At 25.9% G+C, this 18,980-nt stretch overlaps 1 protein-coding gene across 1 annotated transcript in view; it reads right to left on the minus strand.

The window, feature by feature from the left end:
- The window catches only part of LOC136978908 (sister chromatid cohesion protein PDS5 homolog B-like), a 134,645-nt gene that overhangs the window by 47,558 nt on the left and 68,107 nt on the right, over window positions 1-18,980 (minus strand). The window contains exons 16-18 of the mRNA XM_067274744.1: window positions 16,332-16,471; window positions 11,536-11,751; window positions 3,130-3,290 (exon numbers count right to left, since the gene is read on the minus strand). Of these exons, the coding sequence (XP_067130845.1) occupies window positions 3,130-3,290; window positions 11,536-11,751; window positions 16,332-16,471 (517 nt within the window). The remainder of the gene's footprint in view (window positions 1-3,129; window positions 3,291-11,535; window positions 11,752-16,331; window positions 16,472-18,980) is intronic.

Consider the following 18,980-nt stretch of genomic DNA (forward strand, 5'->3'; position numbering starts at 1 on the left):
TAAAGCCCAATAGGAAGGTTGTACTACTAACAGTTGAGGTAAAAATGGAACTTATTATGAAGTACAAAAGAGATACATGTGTGACAGATCTAGCAGCCATGTTTAATATGTCAAAATTAATAGTGTGCACTATTCTTAAGAACAAGGAAGTAATAAATGAAGCAAGTGTAGCTAAAGATATGACAATACTAATTTCCAGAAGGTCATATGTTATTTACGAGCTAGAAAAGCTCCTAATGTGGACAAATGAGAATCAATTAGCTGGTGATATCATCTTCTAGAGGATTACTTCTAAGAAAGTCAAACAAGCTACATAGCAACCTTAAAAAAAATGGTTACATCACTACTACTCACTAAAGTACAGTAAATGCAATTTCCATTTTATTACATAGTACTTTAGTCCATATTTATTGTTTTTGTGTTTTAATTTATTATTTAGGACATTTAAACTGTGTTATTTTTATTTTAAATCAGGTATATTTGCAATTCATTGAAATGGATATTGTTTAGAGTCTGGGAATGAATTAATTCACATTCCATTATTTTTAATAGGAAAAACTAATTTAACTTCAAACAATTCAGAGTTCAAATGGTGACCTGGAACAAATTAAATTGGAAGTATGAGGCACCATTGTAAATGTAAGGTCAGGATCATTTCAAAGTTGACATAGCCTGTTTTTTGAAATTTTGAGTTTATCATCATCTTATCAATATGTAAAAATTAAATTAACCTTAATTTTATTTTTAAGACTTAAGTTTTTATTAAATCCATCAAAAAATTTTGAAGAAAATATTATGTACGTTTTACAAATTGTAAATTTGTGTTGTATGGCAAAACCATTTTAAAGTTGACACAAAATAAAACATTCAGAAAGAGTCAAATCAGAACTTTGTTGGACCATCTTTGGCCTGAATTACATGAAGAAGTCGACTTTGCATACTGTTAATTAATTTACAAATGATATCCTGCCCAATTTCTGACCAAACCTTAAGTAATTCTTCTTTGTACAATGATAAAGATTTTCTATGGCCAAGAGGAATACAGTGGTCTAATTTGTCCCACAGATGTTCTATTAAATTTAAGTCTGGTGACTGTGATGGTCATTCAAGAACTTTGATATCATTTTCATTGAAATATTTTTTGAAAAGCAATGCTGTATGCTTGTGATCATTGTCTTGTTGAAAGACAAATTTATTTTCAATCCCCATTTTCCTTGCTGATGCCATTAAATTGTCTTTAAGTATCTGTTTGTAATCTACTGCTTTCATATGACCATGAATTTGAACAATATTGACCATTTTGAACCACGAAAAACACAACCATTATGCAAGGCAAGTGTTTTATTGTTCCGACAGTTTTACTTTTATTGAATGCTTGATTTTTCTTTCTCCAAACAAATTTCTGTCTTTTAGCATCCTGCAACTCTTGTTTTAACTCATCACTCCAAATAACACGCTTCCAAAACTCTAGGAGCATGTCCACAAATTTTTTGGTAAAAGCTACTCTTTTCTTATGGTTCACTGCTGAAATCACTGGTTTTCTATGAGACACTCTTCCATGCAAACTTTTTTTTATTTATTCTTCTTTTAATAGTTGAAACACTGGCTTCAAGCTTAAGCTCTCTTTTATTTCTTTAGCTGTTATAAAAGAGTTGTTGGTGGTCTCACAGAAAATCATAGCATTTTCTCTTGATGTTGTGGCCTTAGGGCAGTGTCCCCGTGGTAAATTTCCCACTGTATTGTTATTTAAATATTTGACCACTATTTTTCTGACTCCTTCTCATGATATTTGATGCTTTTTTGCAATAATAGAAGGAGAATTGCCATTTTTTTCTGCTCATGTACAATCTGCACTCTTTCTTCAAGACTCAATTCTCTCTTCTTATTGATACTAAAAAAACTATTTAATTGACAATTCTGGAATTAAATTTGAAATTAATTTCTTACTGTATTTACAATGAAGAAGTTGACTTTCTTTGTTGTCAACTTTCAATTGATACAATATTTTACTTGTCGCTCTTCAACTGTTTATTGGTGAAACAAACTAATCAGTTATCTATTGTTTTATGCCAATTAACAAGGCTATTGCAATATGTAGAATAGTTAACAGAGCAGAAATGCATTTTTTTCCTTAAAAATGTTTAAAAAAATTTTTTTTTTCAGTTGTCAACTTTGAAATGATCTTGACTGTACATATAAGTATATGCATATGCATGTGTGTACCAATAAAAAGTTCAACCCAATGTTCTTCGATTAAAAGACATTCAAGAGTAAATAAAATTTTCTATTTTCACGAAAAAGTTGGGAATTGCTGTTCTATTCCTACACTTAGTTATATCTGGAGAATTATTTAAATAATCCTCCAAATATTTAAAAATTAAAAACATATTAGTAAAAAAATTAATACAATTTAAGATTTCTTTCATGGTTTTGTTAGTTTTCCTTTCATATATTGTGGTTATTAAATATACATTGTTTTTTAAAATAAATTATAAAAACTGTTATACATATTTTAAAACAGTTGTTTCTATTCTAAGCACATCATTTAATACCATTATCTAATGACAGATAACTGAAAATAAGTTTCGAATTTTGTTTTAACATATAGTGGAATCCTGTTTTAATGTTTCTCAATTTAACATTTATCCCAATTATGCGTTCATTTTTAAGTGCCCTGACTTCTATTGTTTCAAAAAGACAAAAGAATTTAGACTCGATTTAGGATTTCTCAATTTTACAACACACTTTGATTTAATGTTTGCAGGATGAAACAATATTGGGCAATTTTTGTGTACTGATTTTTTGTTTGCACCATTGTTGTGCAAGCAAAACAAGACTAGGTTAATTAAAGATTGATTTGCATTATACATCTGTATTCCAAAATACTGTTCAATAAAAATCAGTAATTGAAATCATTACTTTGTTAAATTAATGCATAACCAAACCAAAATATAATAAACTTGCATAATAAATGATAAACAGGGGTTTCAATGGAACATTAACAAACATGGGTTCCTTTAGTTGTTGATAAAATTATAAGATGCTTATTATCTATTTATACTACAATTTTTGTTAGTTTTTAAATAAAAAAAGATATTTAAATTTATATTAAATTTTTACAATACATACTGTGCAACATTTGGATATTTTTTTTCAATACTTTCTCCAATATTTGTTAATATCTGCAAAGTAAGTTCAGCAGCACGTTCATTATTGGCATAGAAAAAGTTTAATAATTCATTAAAAATCTCTTCTCCATGAAAAGAGCCTGGATATACAAATGATAAGGTCTGAAAATAAACAAAATGAAATAAGAATAGAATTTAAAATAATTTAATAATTTGTATATTACATAAAATTTAACTTTTTAATTTATAAAAAAAAATAATAGTGAATAAATCAATTTACATAACATAAAATTATCAGTACTGTATCATTTCTTGTTAAACAATTGATAATTTAAAAAGAAAATTACCTAATATGCTGGAGTATTAGCCAATTTCCAAACATACAGTAGGTTACCAGTAAGGTTGAACTGAAATTTGACATTTTATACAGTAGCTTTTGACAAAAGTGTAAAATGCCATACCACTTTTATTAAGACACTAACTATACTGCACAGATGTTAGAAACAGCATATATGGTGCTCACTTATACTAAATTTTTACCATATTAATCTAAGCTTATCTATGTGCTAATCTAAACTACCATGCTAAGTAAGCTTGCCAAATACAACTTTTAGTGGAAAATATTTGAATTATGGTAAGTGGTGTACAGTGATGGCAAATGAATAACTGTTTCATTTGTTTACCACCTTGTATTCATGTTTTGCAATTTTGTACCCTCTGTATAAGTTGACCAAGATTTTCAAAAGTTTTTAGGCTTAAAAAGTCAACTTATATGCCAGCATATTTGGTAATTTTATCAATCACACACAAACTAGTTACTAATAATTGATTAATATACATGCAAAAAATATTCTGAAATATTAAAATAATTTTATAATTAAAATATATTAGTTAACATTAATTTTCTTTTGGTAATCTACCCATTAATCCCATAATAAATAAATTTCAAATAATTTTCAATTATTAATAAAAATCTAAAATTTAATCCTAAATAATATTTACAAATCAACTGGATTTGTTTTAAATTAAAAATATGTTTTATAAGTAACAGATATGGAATAATTTAAATAATATAGAACAGACAAAAAGTAAGACAAAACCAAAACTTAAAGCCAAATATAACTAGAGATGTTGCCTAACTTACAAACATTTCAAATTTATGATGATCATAATATCTACCTATCTTTCTAAACATATATGCTGCTTTTCAAAAATATGAACGTTCCAAGACATCATAGATGAGATAGTGGGTTACCCATTCTTCACCCAGGTCTAATAAAAGAAATATGTTTAACAGAACAACTTATTTATGTGTTTATGTAGTTTAAAATTATTAACAAATTTTTAAAACTGAAAAAACAGCAATTAATAAAAATTTTTTAAAAAATTTGATTTTATGCAATGAAATGCAGATCAATTTCATGCAGCTAAATCTTTCAAAGTCATGTCAAAAGCTTACAAAAATTTGGTAATCTTGTTTTCTGTGTGTAATAAGCAGGTCATAAATCATACATGAATTATACAAATTTCTTCATTTTGTACAATTAAAAGACACATTAAAGCCAAATGATTGCCAGATTATATTAGGCTATATTACTATTGCTATTATTAATTATATTCTAAGTAATTTGACATTAGAGGAAGGTGTTGCATGCCATCTCTTGTAAATTTAATAATTACAATTAAATTAGTATCTTATCAATTAATTTAGAAGACTTTGGAAAAAAAGATTCAGCCAGAAGTGAGATTCAAACCCATAACTCCTGCTTACTATGTGGTTGCAGCATTGCCAGTTACACTACCTGAACCTGTCTGATCCTCACTTCCAGAACTTATTAAAAAAATATATCATCTTTTGTTAATTGCAAATAGTAAATAAGTTAAGAAATTAAAAAAAAATTATTTGTGGTCTATTTTCTTTCAAAAATAAAATGCCTAGAAGTAAATTTTAAGAAAATATGAAATATGATAAATTTAATTTGCTTTGCATCCTTAAAAGCATTAAAATTTATTTATCATATTTTATGCCACAAGAGATTTCTCTTGGTGAGTAATTGTTTCCTACTAAAAAAAATGCAAATTTATTCAGAATGTAGCTAATAATATTAAAACTTTGAAAATTAAATTTTGACTTGATGATGATACAAATTCTAGTGTTTTAAATACTTTTCACTTATTTTGGAAAAAAAAAAAAAAGTCAAATATTCAAAAACTTTTTGGAAATGTGCTAATGTGAGTTTTAAAGTCATACAAAAATAAAAAAATTTCCAAAATATTTTATATTGTTATAAAAAAAATAATAATGAGGATAATGATGATGATGAGGATAATGAAGTCTTAAATCAAACAATAAGAAAATACCCAAAAGAAGCAGTTTCAAGATGACCATTTTATGTATTGATACTATAAACACAACTATTACATCAGATATCTAAGAACTTCAGAAAATAGATACTGTACATATCAAAAGGTTAAATGAAAAAATAATATTTGTCATATGTAATCAATGCAAAATTTTGTGAATAGACAGAGTGCTTGATCAATATTGAATAAGCTATACAAATATACATAGACAACCAAGCCAAAAATATTCAAATCAAACAATAAGGCCACATTAACATCAGCTAAGACTTGGATAATTAACTTTATAGATTAATTTACTCTTTTCTGGAAGAACAGGTTGACCTGTTCTTCCAGAAAAGAGCAAAACTGAAGTTGTAGGTTTAAATTCCATTCTAGGTCAACCTAGAATGGAATTTAAACCTACAACATCAGTTTTGCTCATCGCACAGATGTATTGATACTGTAATTACACTACCCAGACTACCATCCAATTTTTGTTTCCAGACTAAATAATTTGAAAGATAAAACCATACAGATCACTTGCTACAGCAGATTAATTAACTTGAAAGTTCTAGAAGTTTAGAAATCCAGACTGTAGTGGGGAATGCATCTGCACGATAAGCAAAACTGGTTTTGAGCATGTTCTAAATTGATTCTTTCTTCTAGAATATTCTAAATTATTTAATTGAATTCAAAATTAAAATATAATTATTAAATTTAATACAAGATGGAAGCCTAACCACCTACCTTTAGTCCGAATTATGTAGTATCAATGAAATTACACTCAAACCTGTTTTTATGCAGTCTTTTTTTGTGCGATTTTTTGTGTGCGTTATATGAATTTCAATCAAATTGGTATTCCGCACAAAAACAGGTTTGAGTGTAATTAACTAAATTAACTTCACAGTTACTCTGACCTTATTGTTTAACCCTTTCCATGCTGGTATACGCCTTTAGGTGTATGTCACATGACTTGCCGTTAATTCGTGATGCGAGATATGCCTTTAGGCATAATTAATCAAAAATTTCGATTAATTTGCATTATATTCGAGTTTTCCGCGATCTTAGCTTTGATTTGATTTTCTGTATGTCGATTGACTTTGTTTAAGCCAGTAAGTGTTTTGTTACCACCCCTGGGCCATAAATATTTCAGTAAAAAGGACTCCCCCTACCATTCTACAGCAAATCTTTGCAGTTAACTACACAGTTGACTGAAGTCAATCAAAGGGAAACACCTTATACAGTTTTATTGGGTATCTTCTGTCTTTGCTGACATTACTTTAACTAATCACAGACTTGCAAAAGGAAAAAATTGCTGCGAAAAGCCCCGCCCCAACCTTCCAAGTAAAATGTAAACAATCGCAATAAATTCGCTTTTTAAATCGTTTTTTAGCTCCAATTAACTAATTTAATGCACTTAGACATTAAATTAGTTAATTCGACAATATTTAAGCGAATAAATATGTTTTTAAAACTATCCAGCAATAAATATTGCTGGGAAACTCGACCTCCTTATAGTAAGTCTATGGAAGATCTTCTTGCAGTTAATTGGCTTTAAAATTTTTGTTTCTACACCTATTATGCTCTAATTGGTAATTTATATTATGACTGAATCAACTTCAACAAATGAGAGTTTTTTTTTAGACCCATCTGGTTGGGATTTTCCCGCAAAGATCCAGTCCACGTGATTAAAGTCAGAATGTAAACAAATGTTAAAAAATAGCTATATTCTTTATTTTAGAGCCATAATTCTACTAGTTTTCATGTTATTTGACTTTACTTAGACAAGAAGATTTCTTATCATTAGCGTCTAGCTGAAAAATTTACTGGGAAACTCGTTACTTTTGGATATTGCGTAATTGCAGGAAAAAATTAACTAATCACTTATTTTAGTGTATTATTGTATAAAGCATTGAAAAAAATATATAAAAAGTGTCAAATATTCACTATTTTAAGCAGAAATATATTATGATAAACTTGAACATGTTGCTTTACGATAACAATGGACTCCTCTCCCTGCTAAGTAATTAGAGACATAGTGTAAATAATGGCAATAACTTCTCCCCTGCTCTAGCTAGAGAGATGGGGTTTGTTTTGTTTAAAAGAAGACAGATGTGTCAACTTAATAGATGCATAAAGTTCAGCGATTCTCTATAAATTAATTTTTTTTTTTTTTGGTCGTAAACTTCAAATTTTAATATTATTTTAAATTTGTAATAAACTATAAATTAAACAATCATAAACTGTAATGTTTTTAATTAAACACAAAAAAACAAATTAAACATAGCACAATTTTGAAGCGAAATATCGCAATTTAAATATTATCCAAAAAATGCAAAAAATGCACCGCATGGCAAATTCCACTCAAAAATGTTCTGTAGATCGCTGCCCGGAAAGGGTTAATCAATTCTGCATACTGTATTAAGTGTAAAAATGTATAATTTGAGAAATAAATTCAAAACATTTACACTTTTTTAAAAATTATATTATTGTCATTATATTTTATAAATTTAATGTACAGTAAGTGTTAATATTTTAATGAAAAAGTTAGGTTTTGGTTTTATGAAATATTTATGAAAACTGGTCAAAATGACTTGCATTGGTGATGTTAAACATTAAATTGCACTATAATTTGCATTTTGATAGTTTTACCGAAAAAAAATCTTAGTTATTGCATATTCATTTAAAATTAGTCAAATTCAATAATGCCATGTAGTTTGATTAAATTATGAACTATAAACATATATGATTAATTATTTTATATGGTAAAAAATAATTCTGATTTATATGGATAAATCAAAAATTAGAGAGAGACTTTTTACAATCAAATTTATTGTTAAATATATATATTATTACTTTTCAAAGTAATTCTTTATTTACAATGCACCAATTTCACAATTTCATATAATTTTCAAGTGCACCAATGTTTTTAAATTACTTTTTTAATCACACTAAAAGATTTTTATAACTGATAAGAAATTTTCTCTTTCCCTCTTTCTCCTTCTAATAAATCAAATTTAAGGAGAAAAAATGAAAAGAGTGTTGTAAATATTCTATTCTATTGAACATTCTATTAACAAAACCTCAATTTATTGGACTGCAATTTTAAAAATTCCCACTGTTGTTGTCTGTCTGTCCTTCCATAATCTTGAGAACAGAATTAGATAGATGAAAGTCTAGACTAGATAAGGAAAGCTTAGGGGCAAGAGATCCTGATTAACTATATACAAATTTCCAATGCACACTGGAAGTCTCATTATTTCAATTCAAAAATTTTCCCGAGGAAAGGAGTTAGGCAGATGACTGGGCACAACTTTATTGCTAACAGGAAAAGTATGATGTACAGGGGCAAGACACTAGCCTGGCATTGTGACAATGTTTTTAATAAACAATTGTTCGTTTAGTATTTCATTTGTGTGATCATATTAAGATAAACACTATTGTGTAATAAAATAAATACAGACATTAATTTGATTCTTAACACCAATTCTGACTGTTAATAGTTTCACTTTGGAATGAAATAAGAAATACAATTTTACTAAATAATAACTGCTTTTTGAATTTCTTCATTACAGACAAAAATAAATATTTCCAAGTCATACACTGGCTAAATAAAATAATCTGTAAATGATAATATTTAAATTATTAAAACTCCTATGTATACACCTAATTCTGTTTTTACACAATAGATTGGTTCCCAAAAATTATGTATAAAAATATACATTGTATATATGAAAAATGAATCATAGGAATATATATTTCTTTTGAAAAAAAAAAAAAAAACAGAGTTAGTGAACATAAAAACTGGACAGAATATGTAATGTGAGTTATAAATAAGATTTTATTTGCTGTTACTTTCTGACAATAAATGCATATGTTTGTGCATGATTGCAATATCACTACTATCACTAAAAAATGCTTTGTTTATAGTGTTCTTTGTCCACAAGTGAAGTTATTTCTGTGAATTCCTGAACAACATTAGCAATAATGTCCTGGGGTGCTGATGTTACAGTGGTTTTATGAACAAATTCAGTTATTAATGGCTGGGTTCACATTGTGGCTAGGCTTTTATATAATTCTCTATAAGATGACATTAACAATTTCAGATCATATTGAAACTTTAACACTCGTTCCTCATTAGAATCATACTTTCCAAATTATTATTATTTTTAAATTATATTAAAATTAAAATCATTTAAAAAAGTTTGTGTAAAAACAGAATTAGCTGTATTTTCTTAATTTATAAATAAAATGAAACAAAAACAATGCCTGACATTTGAGAATGTGGCAATTTTATTTACTCTATATATAATATGAAAATCTTTATTATAGAAAAACTTCAATTTATTTTAAAAAATTATATGGAGATAATAGAATATTCAGAAGGCAGATCTTCGTAGGTGAAAATTGAATTAACAGAAAATGTATTTTATTTAAATTATTGTGTCATTTTAAATACATCTGAAAATTACCTTTATTTAAATCATAATAAATTTGAAAACCTGTGTAAGAAAAAGTTGTGTAATCGTTAGTAATAATTTGTTTTATTTATATAATTAATTTTATTATATTTTTATGTTTGTTTTCTGTTATGACTTTATTTTTATATTACTATTTTTATTTTAAAGATGAAGGCCATTTCATGCTACAAAGGCACTGTTATTTTCATTTTTTAAATAGATGTCAGAATATAAAATTTGTTTCTGAAAATTATGAGATTTCAAGAACAATCCATGACAATCTAATTAAAAATATCTGAACTTGGAAATTTTATTAGAATTTATAAAGTTTTAATTTTTATATGTTGCTTAAGTTTATGATCTAACTGATAACAGTAGTATAGGTTTGATACACTTTGGATTACAAATTTCTATGGGGAAATATAATGTCCGATACAAGATAGATTACACGTAAAATTTTTGGTTTGTTTTTGGAATAATGTTTGATACAATATATTTGATTTACAATCAAGAATTATTTTTGTGCAATCTTGTCTAAGACTTGATATATATTGGCAAGAATGTGGAGTAATAGATTATTAGTGTTGTTATTTATATAGAAATGACTGAGTTGCCGATATTGTAAAATGTGGGTGGGACTGTTTTTTTTTTTTTTTTATCGAAGATAGATTTAAAATTTATGGCTTTTTGGAATAATGTCAGAACATGTTTTTTCAAGTTTAAAAATAAACTCTTCCAGTTGAAACTGTACCATAAAAACAAAAAGAGATTTATATTACAGTTTAGTATTGCCATGGGGCTGTTTGGATTTATATATAAATGTGATGATAATAATATTTATATTGTTTCTCCCAATTTTTATAAGTCTTTGGATAATTGTATTAATGCTGCAAATAATTTTTCAATCAATTTTCCTGATGGGTTACCTATTACTAAATTATTATTAAAATAAAGTAATAAGTAACTTTTAAACTTGAAAAAACATGTTCAAACATGTTCTGACATTATTCCAAAAAGCCATAAATTTTAATCTATCTTCGATAAAAAAATCAGTTCCACCCACATTTTAAAATATCAGCAACTCAGTCATTTCTATATAAATAACAACACTAATAATTTATTACTCCACATTCTTGCCAATATATATCAAGTCTTAGACAAGACTGCACAAAAATAATTCTTGATTGTAAACTATTATTTACTGTTTGTATACTACTGATTGTATACTACTGATAATTTAAAATAATGATTCACTGAATTTTGGCAGAAAGAGTTCTAATTATGATATCACTTTATTATTATTATTATTAAATCTTATTTTCAATATTAATTTTACTCCCACTTGGAAATTTATACATCTAATGCTATTTTTCTTTAAATATTAGAATAAATAAATTTAACTGAGTAATATATTATAAAATAATAATATTAAATATTATTTAACTTAAATAATTATAATTAAACAAAAACTTTAGAAAGAAATAATCATAGCCTTTTATTTATTTTCTGTAATTAATAATTAACTTTATTCACAATATAATTATTTTATTCATTTAATAAAGTTTTATATCGAAAAATAAAAAATTAAAATAATTTTTACTTACATGTAAGAGTTGAAGGCCTCTATGTGCAGAATTGTAAAGTCCAAGTTCTTTATCAATTTCTCCATTGTTGAGAAGTGAATTCTTTACATAAAAAATTAACTGCTTTATTCCACTATGATCAATCATAACAGGAGCAACACGTTCTAGAAGTTGTTTTATTGTCATATAAAAACTATTCATTTGTACTGGAGGGCCAACTGCTTTTAAAATCTCTTTCTACAAAAAAAGTTCAGAAGCTTTAAATTATTTAAAATATAAAAAAAAATTATGAAATTTTTTTTATAAATGTATAGAAAAAGTGTTGTATAAATTCAATTACTATTTTAAGATTAAATAAAACTTAGTATAATAGAAACAACATAAAATAATTATTAAACAGAAATAAATAAATAAAAATATATATATATGCAGTAAACTCTAAATTTAACAGACTTCATATTTAATGGACAAAGTTTCTGTCAAATATAAAAATTTTAAATCTTTTTTTATTGACAAATAGAGCATGCTAAAAGGTTGGAAGAATGAGTTGACTCTATATTAATGTACATTACATTATTATTTTATTCACATTTATACACCATAACAACATTTTAACACATCTTGCACAATTTAAATTTGTTATTAGTAAGTGCTTTTAAAACACATTCAGTTTAATAAACTTTCGGCAACAGCAGATACTCCTTCCCCCAATTAATCTGTTGAAAATGACTTCAAAATAAGTGAGAATAGTAATTCCAAGAAAAAATAAATAAAAAAGTGGCTAAACAGTGACTGAAATAAAATTAGTTGGCCAGGATGATATACATTATCCGTAAGGAGTCAAGTCCAAATGTTATTTTATGTTTATGGGTTTTGTTTCATTTGATGTCATAATTTAGTTTGAGCACATTTTCTTTTGTTTAAAGGATAATAACTTATTTTCATTATTAACTAATAGTAATTATGAATAAAGCAATTATAATTTGTAATTATGACCAAAAAAATACCACAAATAGAGCTTCTGATTATAGGCACTGTTTGCTGCAGTGGCATAATTTAGAACTAATGCCTGCACACAGTATAGACGTTTGTGTGCATTTTTCGTTTCTGCATAAATGGTGTCATGATTGCAAATTCCATCCTCATAAAGATAGAATATTGGATTTTTCATAATCCAACATCAATGAACAATCCCCTCTCTCTTAACACTCAACATTAAATTCAAAAACTTTTCAGACAAACCTTGTATTAAATCTTTTTAATACAATGATAAAGGTATATATAAACTAAGCCAAGAATAATTTTATTATTATTTATGTCTATATTATATTTTTAAATGAAAAACTATCAATTATAACATCAATAAAAAGTAGTCCTAAACTGTTTAATGTGTTTCAACACAATGCTGATCAAAAAACAATTTTTATTTTTATTAATACTGTATTTGCAAAGATCAGCTATTTCCTTCCTATTTTGTTTTCATAATGTGCTTTTGTAGACTGTCACTGTAAATTTGCAAATTAAAAAATTTCACTTTACATAACAAATATTAACCATGCCACCTTTCTATATTTATGAATATAAACAGAAATCAGAAATAAAATTTACATACTTTTCTACCTTAAACTTAAATTTTGCTACATGAAAACAATCAAATATTATATAATAAACTATAAGCATATGAGATTATGATCTTGTATCCACTTTCCTTGCTATTATAGTAAGAGAAAAAATAGATACAATATATTTTGTAATATCAATTTGGAATAATCAATATTTAGATAATTTTTATAAATTTTCGATTATTATTATATTTTAGTTTAACTATATGTGAAAAGCATATAGTTAAACTAAAATATTAATATAATAAATAATAATATATAATAAAATATAAAATATTTTTTATATTAATTAATTTTTAACTTCAAATATTTGATGTGTTTATTTTTAAATGTTATATGGTCTTGAATGTAATATTTAGAACTCTGTTTCTGATTCTTAAAACTAATTAAGAAGTTGAAAATGTTAGTCTTTTAAATAAATCTAGAGGTGTCAGATTCAAAAATATCAAGATTTTAAAGTTAATAATCTACATACATGAGAAAACTAACATCCATATTAACAAAAACTTTTCTTATTATAACATTATAACAAAATAACAATTAAAACAGTATACACAAAAATTAAAATTATATAGTTTTCCTGTTATGAAATATTATTGACTGTATTCATCACAACAGGTGACAGCACCAGCACTAAAACATCCTAGACTCTTGGTACTTCTGGTTTTTTTTCCTTGTTTGCCCAAGTAAACAACATCTGTTTCGAACATTTTTAACACATTCTGAAAATATTTCAGTTACTATGTAATTGAAATAAAATGAGAGTTTTTGCACTGCATGTTGCCAGAAAACTATCAAACTATTATTAACATAACTATTGAAATTCATTGAAAATTTTTACAAAAATTCTTAACAATATTCTCAATCCACAATTTCTTCTTATTATAAAATATATATTTAAATAATTTAATAGTTTACCGAGAAAGTAGACAATATAAAAATTCCCCCAGACATTATCTTAATTTGCTATTTTATTATATTATTTTTTGTAAGTATATTTTTGAATGTCACGTGTTTCACGTCTGATGATTCCATCTGATGTGAAAAGAAACTGGATTTTATATATTATAAAAAAAAATAAATAAAAGAAAAAAAAATCTCTGTCACATCACAATAACTTTAATTAGAAATCTTTTATTAGAATAATGTACTGTTACATTATTTTGCACACTATCTTACTTCAATCACTCACGACTTATTAACTAAAGTAATAAATATAATTTATGTATTGATGAAAGTATATAAATCTACTGTATACATTGTATACAAAGATGATTGCTTGTAGGTTATAATTTTGTTTATGAAATGTATCTAAGATTTGTATTTTTAGATGCTTTTAAATAAATTTTTAACTATAATTTGGGGTAATTTAATAGAGTTATACCCCAATTGAGTAGAGATACATTAAACAATTATTACAATATCAAATTATATATAGTTTCATCTGTGTAAAATTACCTGTTACATATATGCAGAAATAGAAATATGTTGTAACAAGCTTATATCAAGAACTTTTCCAAGTAATTCTAACTTAAATTTATTTTCAAGCTAATGTATTTGATTAAAATGTACATGTATATTATACAATAGTGTATTGAAGATATAAACATCCAATATGGCTTCTTTCAGTGGCATAAATGTTCTTATATTTGACTGACATTAAGGTTTTTAGAGTAAATATTACTTTAAAACAGAATTATATTTAAATTAAAATTGATGATAAAGAAACTTTCATTTTGTTTTTTATTAAAATTAATTTTTTAAGAGCAGTAATCCCATCTTTTGCTAGCCATTCACTGCCTAATTTTCTAGAACCATTTAAAGTTTAATTAAATTATTTTTTAACATTTTTATAAGTTTTTTCCCCTTTATAAAATTCTATACATAGGATCTCTTTAGACAATAGGCTATATATATAAAATATATTTCAAAATTATTTTGTATGGAGCATTATCTTTATATAAACCCCCTGTAGAAAATTAAAAAAAATTAAAAATATTTAATTTAAATATAAATAAGAGTTTTTTGAGTACAGTAGAGCGTCGTTTATCCGAAAGCTTTCCAGTCGGACTGTGTCGTGCTAAATTGAACGTTTTTGATACTAGATTAACTTCTAAAATATAATTTTTTTGTTTTTATATTTTTTCAATATATTTATTTTGTTTGTACAAAACAAAAAAATAATTTTTAATGATACAATAACCTCGATTACTATTATAAAAATTTTCGTTAGCTTAAAATCAACTAAAATTCAACACGAAGTGACATGCAACAGAGAAAAATTTGAACATTGAACAGGTTAATATATTTTTTCGTACATAATCGGTTATCTGAACAACCCCAGTCCCCAACTGATTCAGATAAACGACGCTCTACTGTAATTGTAGACACTTCTGAATAGTATTGAGTAAACAAAGCAAGAATAAGAGAGGAATGTTGCACTTTCTTCTCTAAAAAAAGCATCAAAGAAATGGAGAAGAAAGTCAAATTAAATTTAGTTTTATGTATAAACAATAATATATCTTAACAATAATTTTATGAGAGGATATAGTTATTTAAAGAAAACCAAAAAACAATTTTTGTAATTCATTTTCTATGCTTTAAAATGTCGTGATATTAATTTTTTACATGCAGTTTACTTGTCATGCAATACGTACTCATCAAATAATAAATAAATAATAAAAAAAAACGTTTATCAACTACTATTATATTTTTTAATATGAAGAGTTTGTCTATTGTTCAACTTACAAAACGCTATTAATGTATTTTAGCAATACCAGTAGTGTGTGTTGTGTGTACTATTGTTGCAGAATGATTAGCGTAGGCAAATATTTTTGCTAAATCGTCATCCATTGGATCACAGGCAGTTCTTGCTTGTTGAACATTAATTTTTGCTTATACCTATGCCTGCTTAATTCATCTAAACCTTTATAATATTTGCTGGACATTCTTCGGAACAGAAATGATTGTGACTGATACACACAATGTTTTTTGCATCGACCATTAACCCACACTGGCAACACAACTTCAACGTTTTACCGGAAGTTGAAGAAGGTCCAATCACGTGACTTGCCTCAGGCTTTGTTTACTTTTAGACACAGTTAATACATTTTTAGTTAATATGAAATGATACATAAATTACAATTTTTATTAAATATACTTATATAATTATAGTACAGAAAGAATATAACTTACTACACTGTGTTCCACTTCAGAGCAGGCAGCACTTCCTTTTAATATTACATTAACATGAGTATGTAACTGTTTATTGCTTTCAACAAGAGTGCAAAATTTTCTTATATATTCTTGGGACTTAATTGGTTCTGATAGATTCTCTAAAGCAAAGTTTATTTTATCAGTTATTATTTTATAATTTAAAATACCTTAAATTAGTAATAAAAGAAGCAAAAAGCCAGCTAAAAACGATAAATTAAAGTCCAATAGCAATTGCATAAATTATAATTAAAAATTTAATATGAATTTAAGCTATAATCCAATTCACACACACACACCACACACACACCACACACACACACACACAGAAATTTTCTTAATGTAATCACTTTGGGACTCATCTCTACTAATGATGATGATAACCAACTGATAACACTGAGCAGGGTAATTAAAGACATCTACAATTAGTGTAACTACTGATTTTATTGATAGACATTAAAAAAAGCCACGTTAAAACAAAAAAACCTGTAAATTTAAAATTTATTTATTATAACTATTATTATTAATTAATCCAATTGTTTCTTTAATAATAACTAGTATATAATTTAAGTAAGAAATAAAGTAGTATCTTGTTTTCATGGGTTATGGAGCAATGGATTCCTCAGAATAATGGATTTTTTTCCAGATCCCACTTAATCAATGTAATTTTCCTCCTTTGGATTTGTAACTTGGAATAATGGATTTTTTCTAGCTCCACCTATTGTAAACTTTGCATTTTTTAAATGTTTAGTTAATATTTGGGTGTTTCCAGGAATTTATAAAGTTTGATGATGCACTTGTTAAATCTGGGATGTATACAATTAAATTGTACAAAGTCAAACAGCAAGCTGATACCATTGAGGAGAATCCACTCAGAATGTTCAATAGCTACCTCACTATTGAACATTCTGATGCTGGTCCAAGTGTAGTGCCAAAATTTAGCAAGGCCATAGAGTCTTTCCAACATAAATGAACTGGCTGTGCATGACATTGCTAAAGTAAACAATCCACTCCACCTAATTCTCCACTATTGGTATTAGTGGCATCAAAACAAACCAAGATGGACAAGTTTTTTTAACAAATTGTGAAGTCCGATGGAATGCCAATGAGCATATGTACTTTGCTTTGTTTTGTGCTTATAGTATATAAGTTTCCATCACTTTGTCACACACACGACATAATATATAGGTTTGGCCAACAATATAAGAAGACAGCTTAAAAATAATAATTGAAGATATTGATAACTATAAACAAAACTCTGATTATATTAAGCAAAGTTTTATAAGTGTATTTTATTTTCTATATTTTAGGAAATACTACTTCTGATAACATTAGATAACTGATAATATTTGACTACAATAAGCATAATGTACTGTAAGAATACTGCTTCAAATCTTACAGATCAAAGAACATATTAAATTTTTTATAAATAAGAAATATGTATTGTTAACTAACTTTATTTTATGTTTAAATCTTAACACAATTTTACAGTTTTAAGGTGTTCAAAAATAATTATATATTTTTTAATTATTAAAGGTTTAATGAGAAATTCATAATGCAAGGTTCCTACTCAAATTTTTGTTTTAAATTCCATGACCAACTTTGTACAAATTCCTAACCCTCACATCTCTTACAGTATGGCACACTGACAAAATAAAACAGCATTTGACTTCCTATGCACATATGCTATTGCTTCGCCAACCTTTTAATTAGTTATTATTTCTAACTAACATTTTTCATAATTGCCAACTTATTAAAACTAAAAATAAATGTTTTAAAGTAATTTATTCTGTTATTAATCCATAATCATACATCTACATGGCTTTGAAAAAAAAAAAAAAAAGCCATTTATTTATTTATTATTCACTAACAAATCCTGTATAATCCACATACAAATGTATGTATTTATTAAATTTATCCCTTAATAAATTTCCTAAACTTTATAAAATATTAATAACTGAAAAAAAATCAGAAATTGTTTTGTTAAGCAATCAAAAATTATAAAAAATACCATTTATAATTAAACTAAAGTATTATTTATAATTTTTCATTTTATTATTTTTTGTACTCTAAATTTTTGGGAAAATTTTGCACCCCTTTTCGTGCGTTTTATTGCACATTACTTCTTGCTGCTTGCAGATGGTTACACTTTGTCAAGCATACTGTCAGCAAAAAAATCAACAAGGCAGCCAAGGATACAAATTCCCTGACTTTCCATAACTTTTCCTAAACCTAATGAAAACCCCTGATTTTTCCTACTTTCCAGGTGCATAGAAAACCTGTGTATGCAAGTGTTATTAAAAATAAAGATTATGATCAATTTCACAAATAGTTGCATTCTGAAAATCATTAATTAAAATAATGATTAGATAAAGAAAATGATTTCAAATGATACAATGACAAATAATTATAATTTTTTTATTTTGTTTTGCTAATTCTTCAGAAATATAAAAATTTTTAAATTTCTACTATATGAAATAAATTTTACAGTATCAGATTCAATTGATATAGTAAAATCATTTTAAACCGTTAAATCAAGAAGTAAATTAAATGTTAAATGTTAATTGAATAGACATTAATATAGATTTTACCAAATCTATGGTCATTTATTTACTATAACAAAAACAATTC

The sequence above is a fragment of the Centruroides vittatus genome, unplaced genomic scaffold, assembly GCF_030686945.1.
Source record: "Centruroides vittatus isolate TY-2023 unplaced genomic scaffold, ASM3068694v2 contig_563, whole genome shotgun sequence".
Classification (NCBI taxonomy): domain Eukaryota; kingdom Metazoa; phylum Arthropoda; class Arachnida; order Scorpiones; family Buthidae; genus Centruroides; species Centruroides vittatus.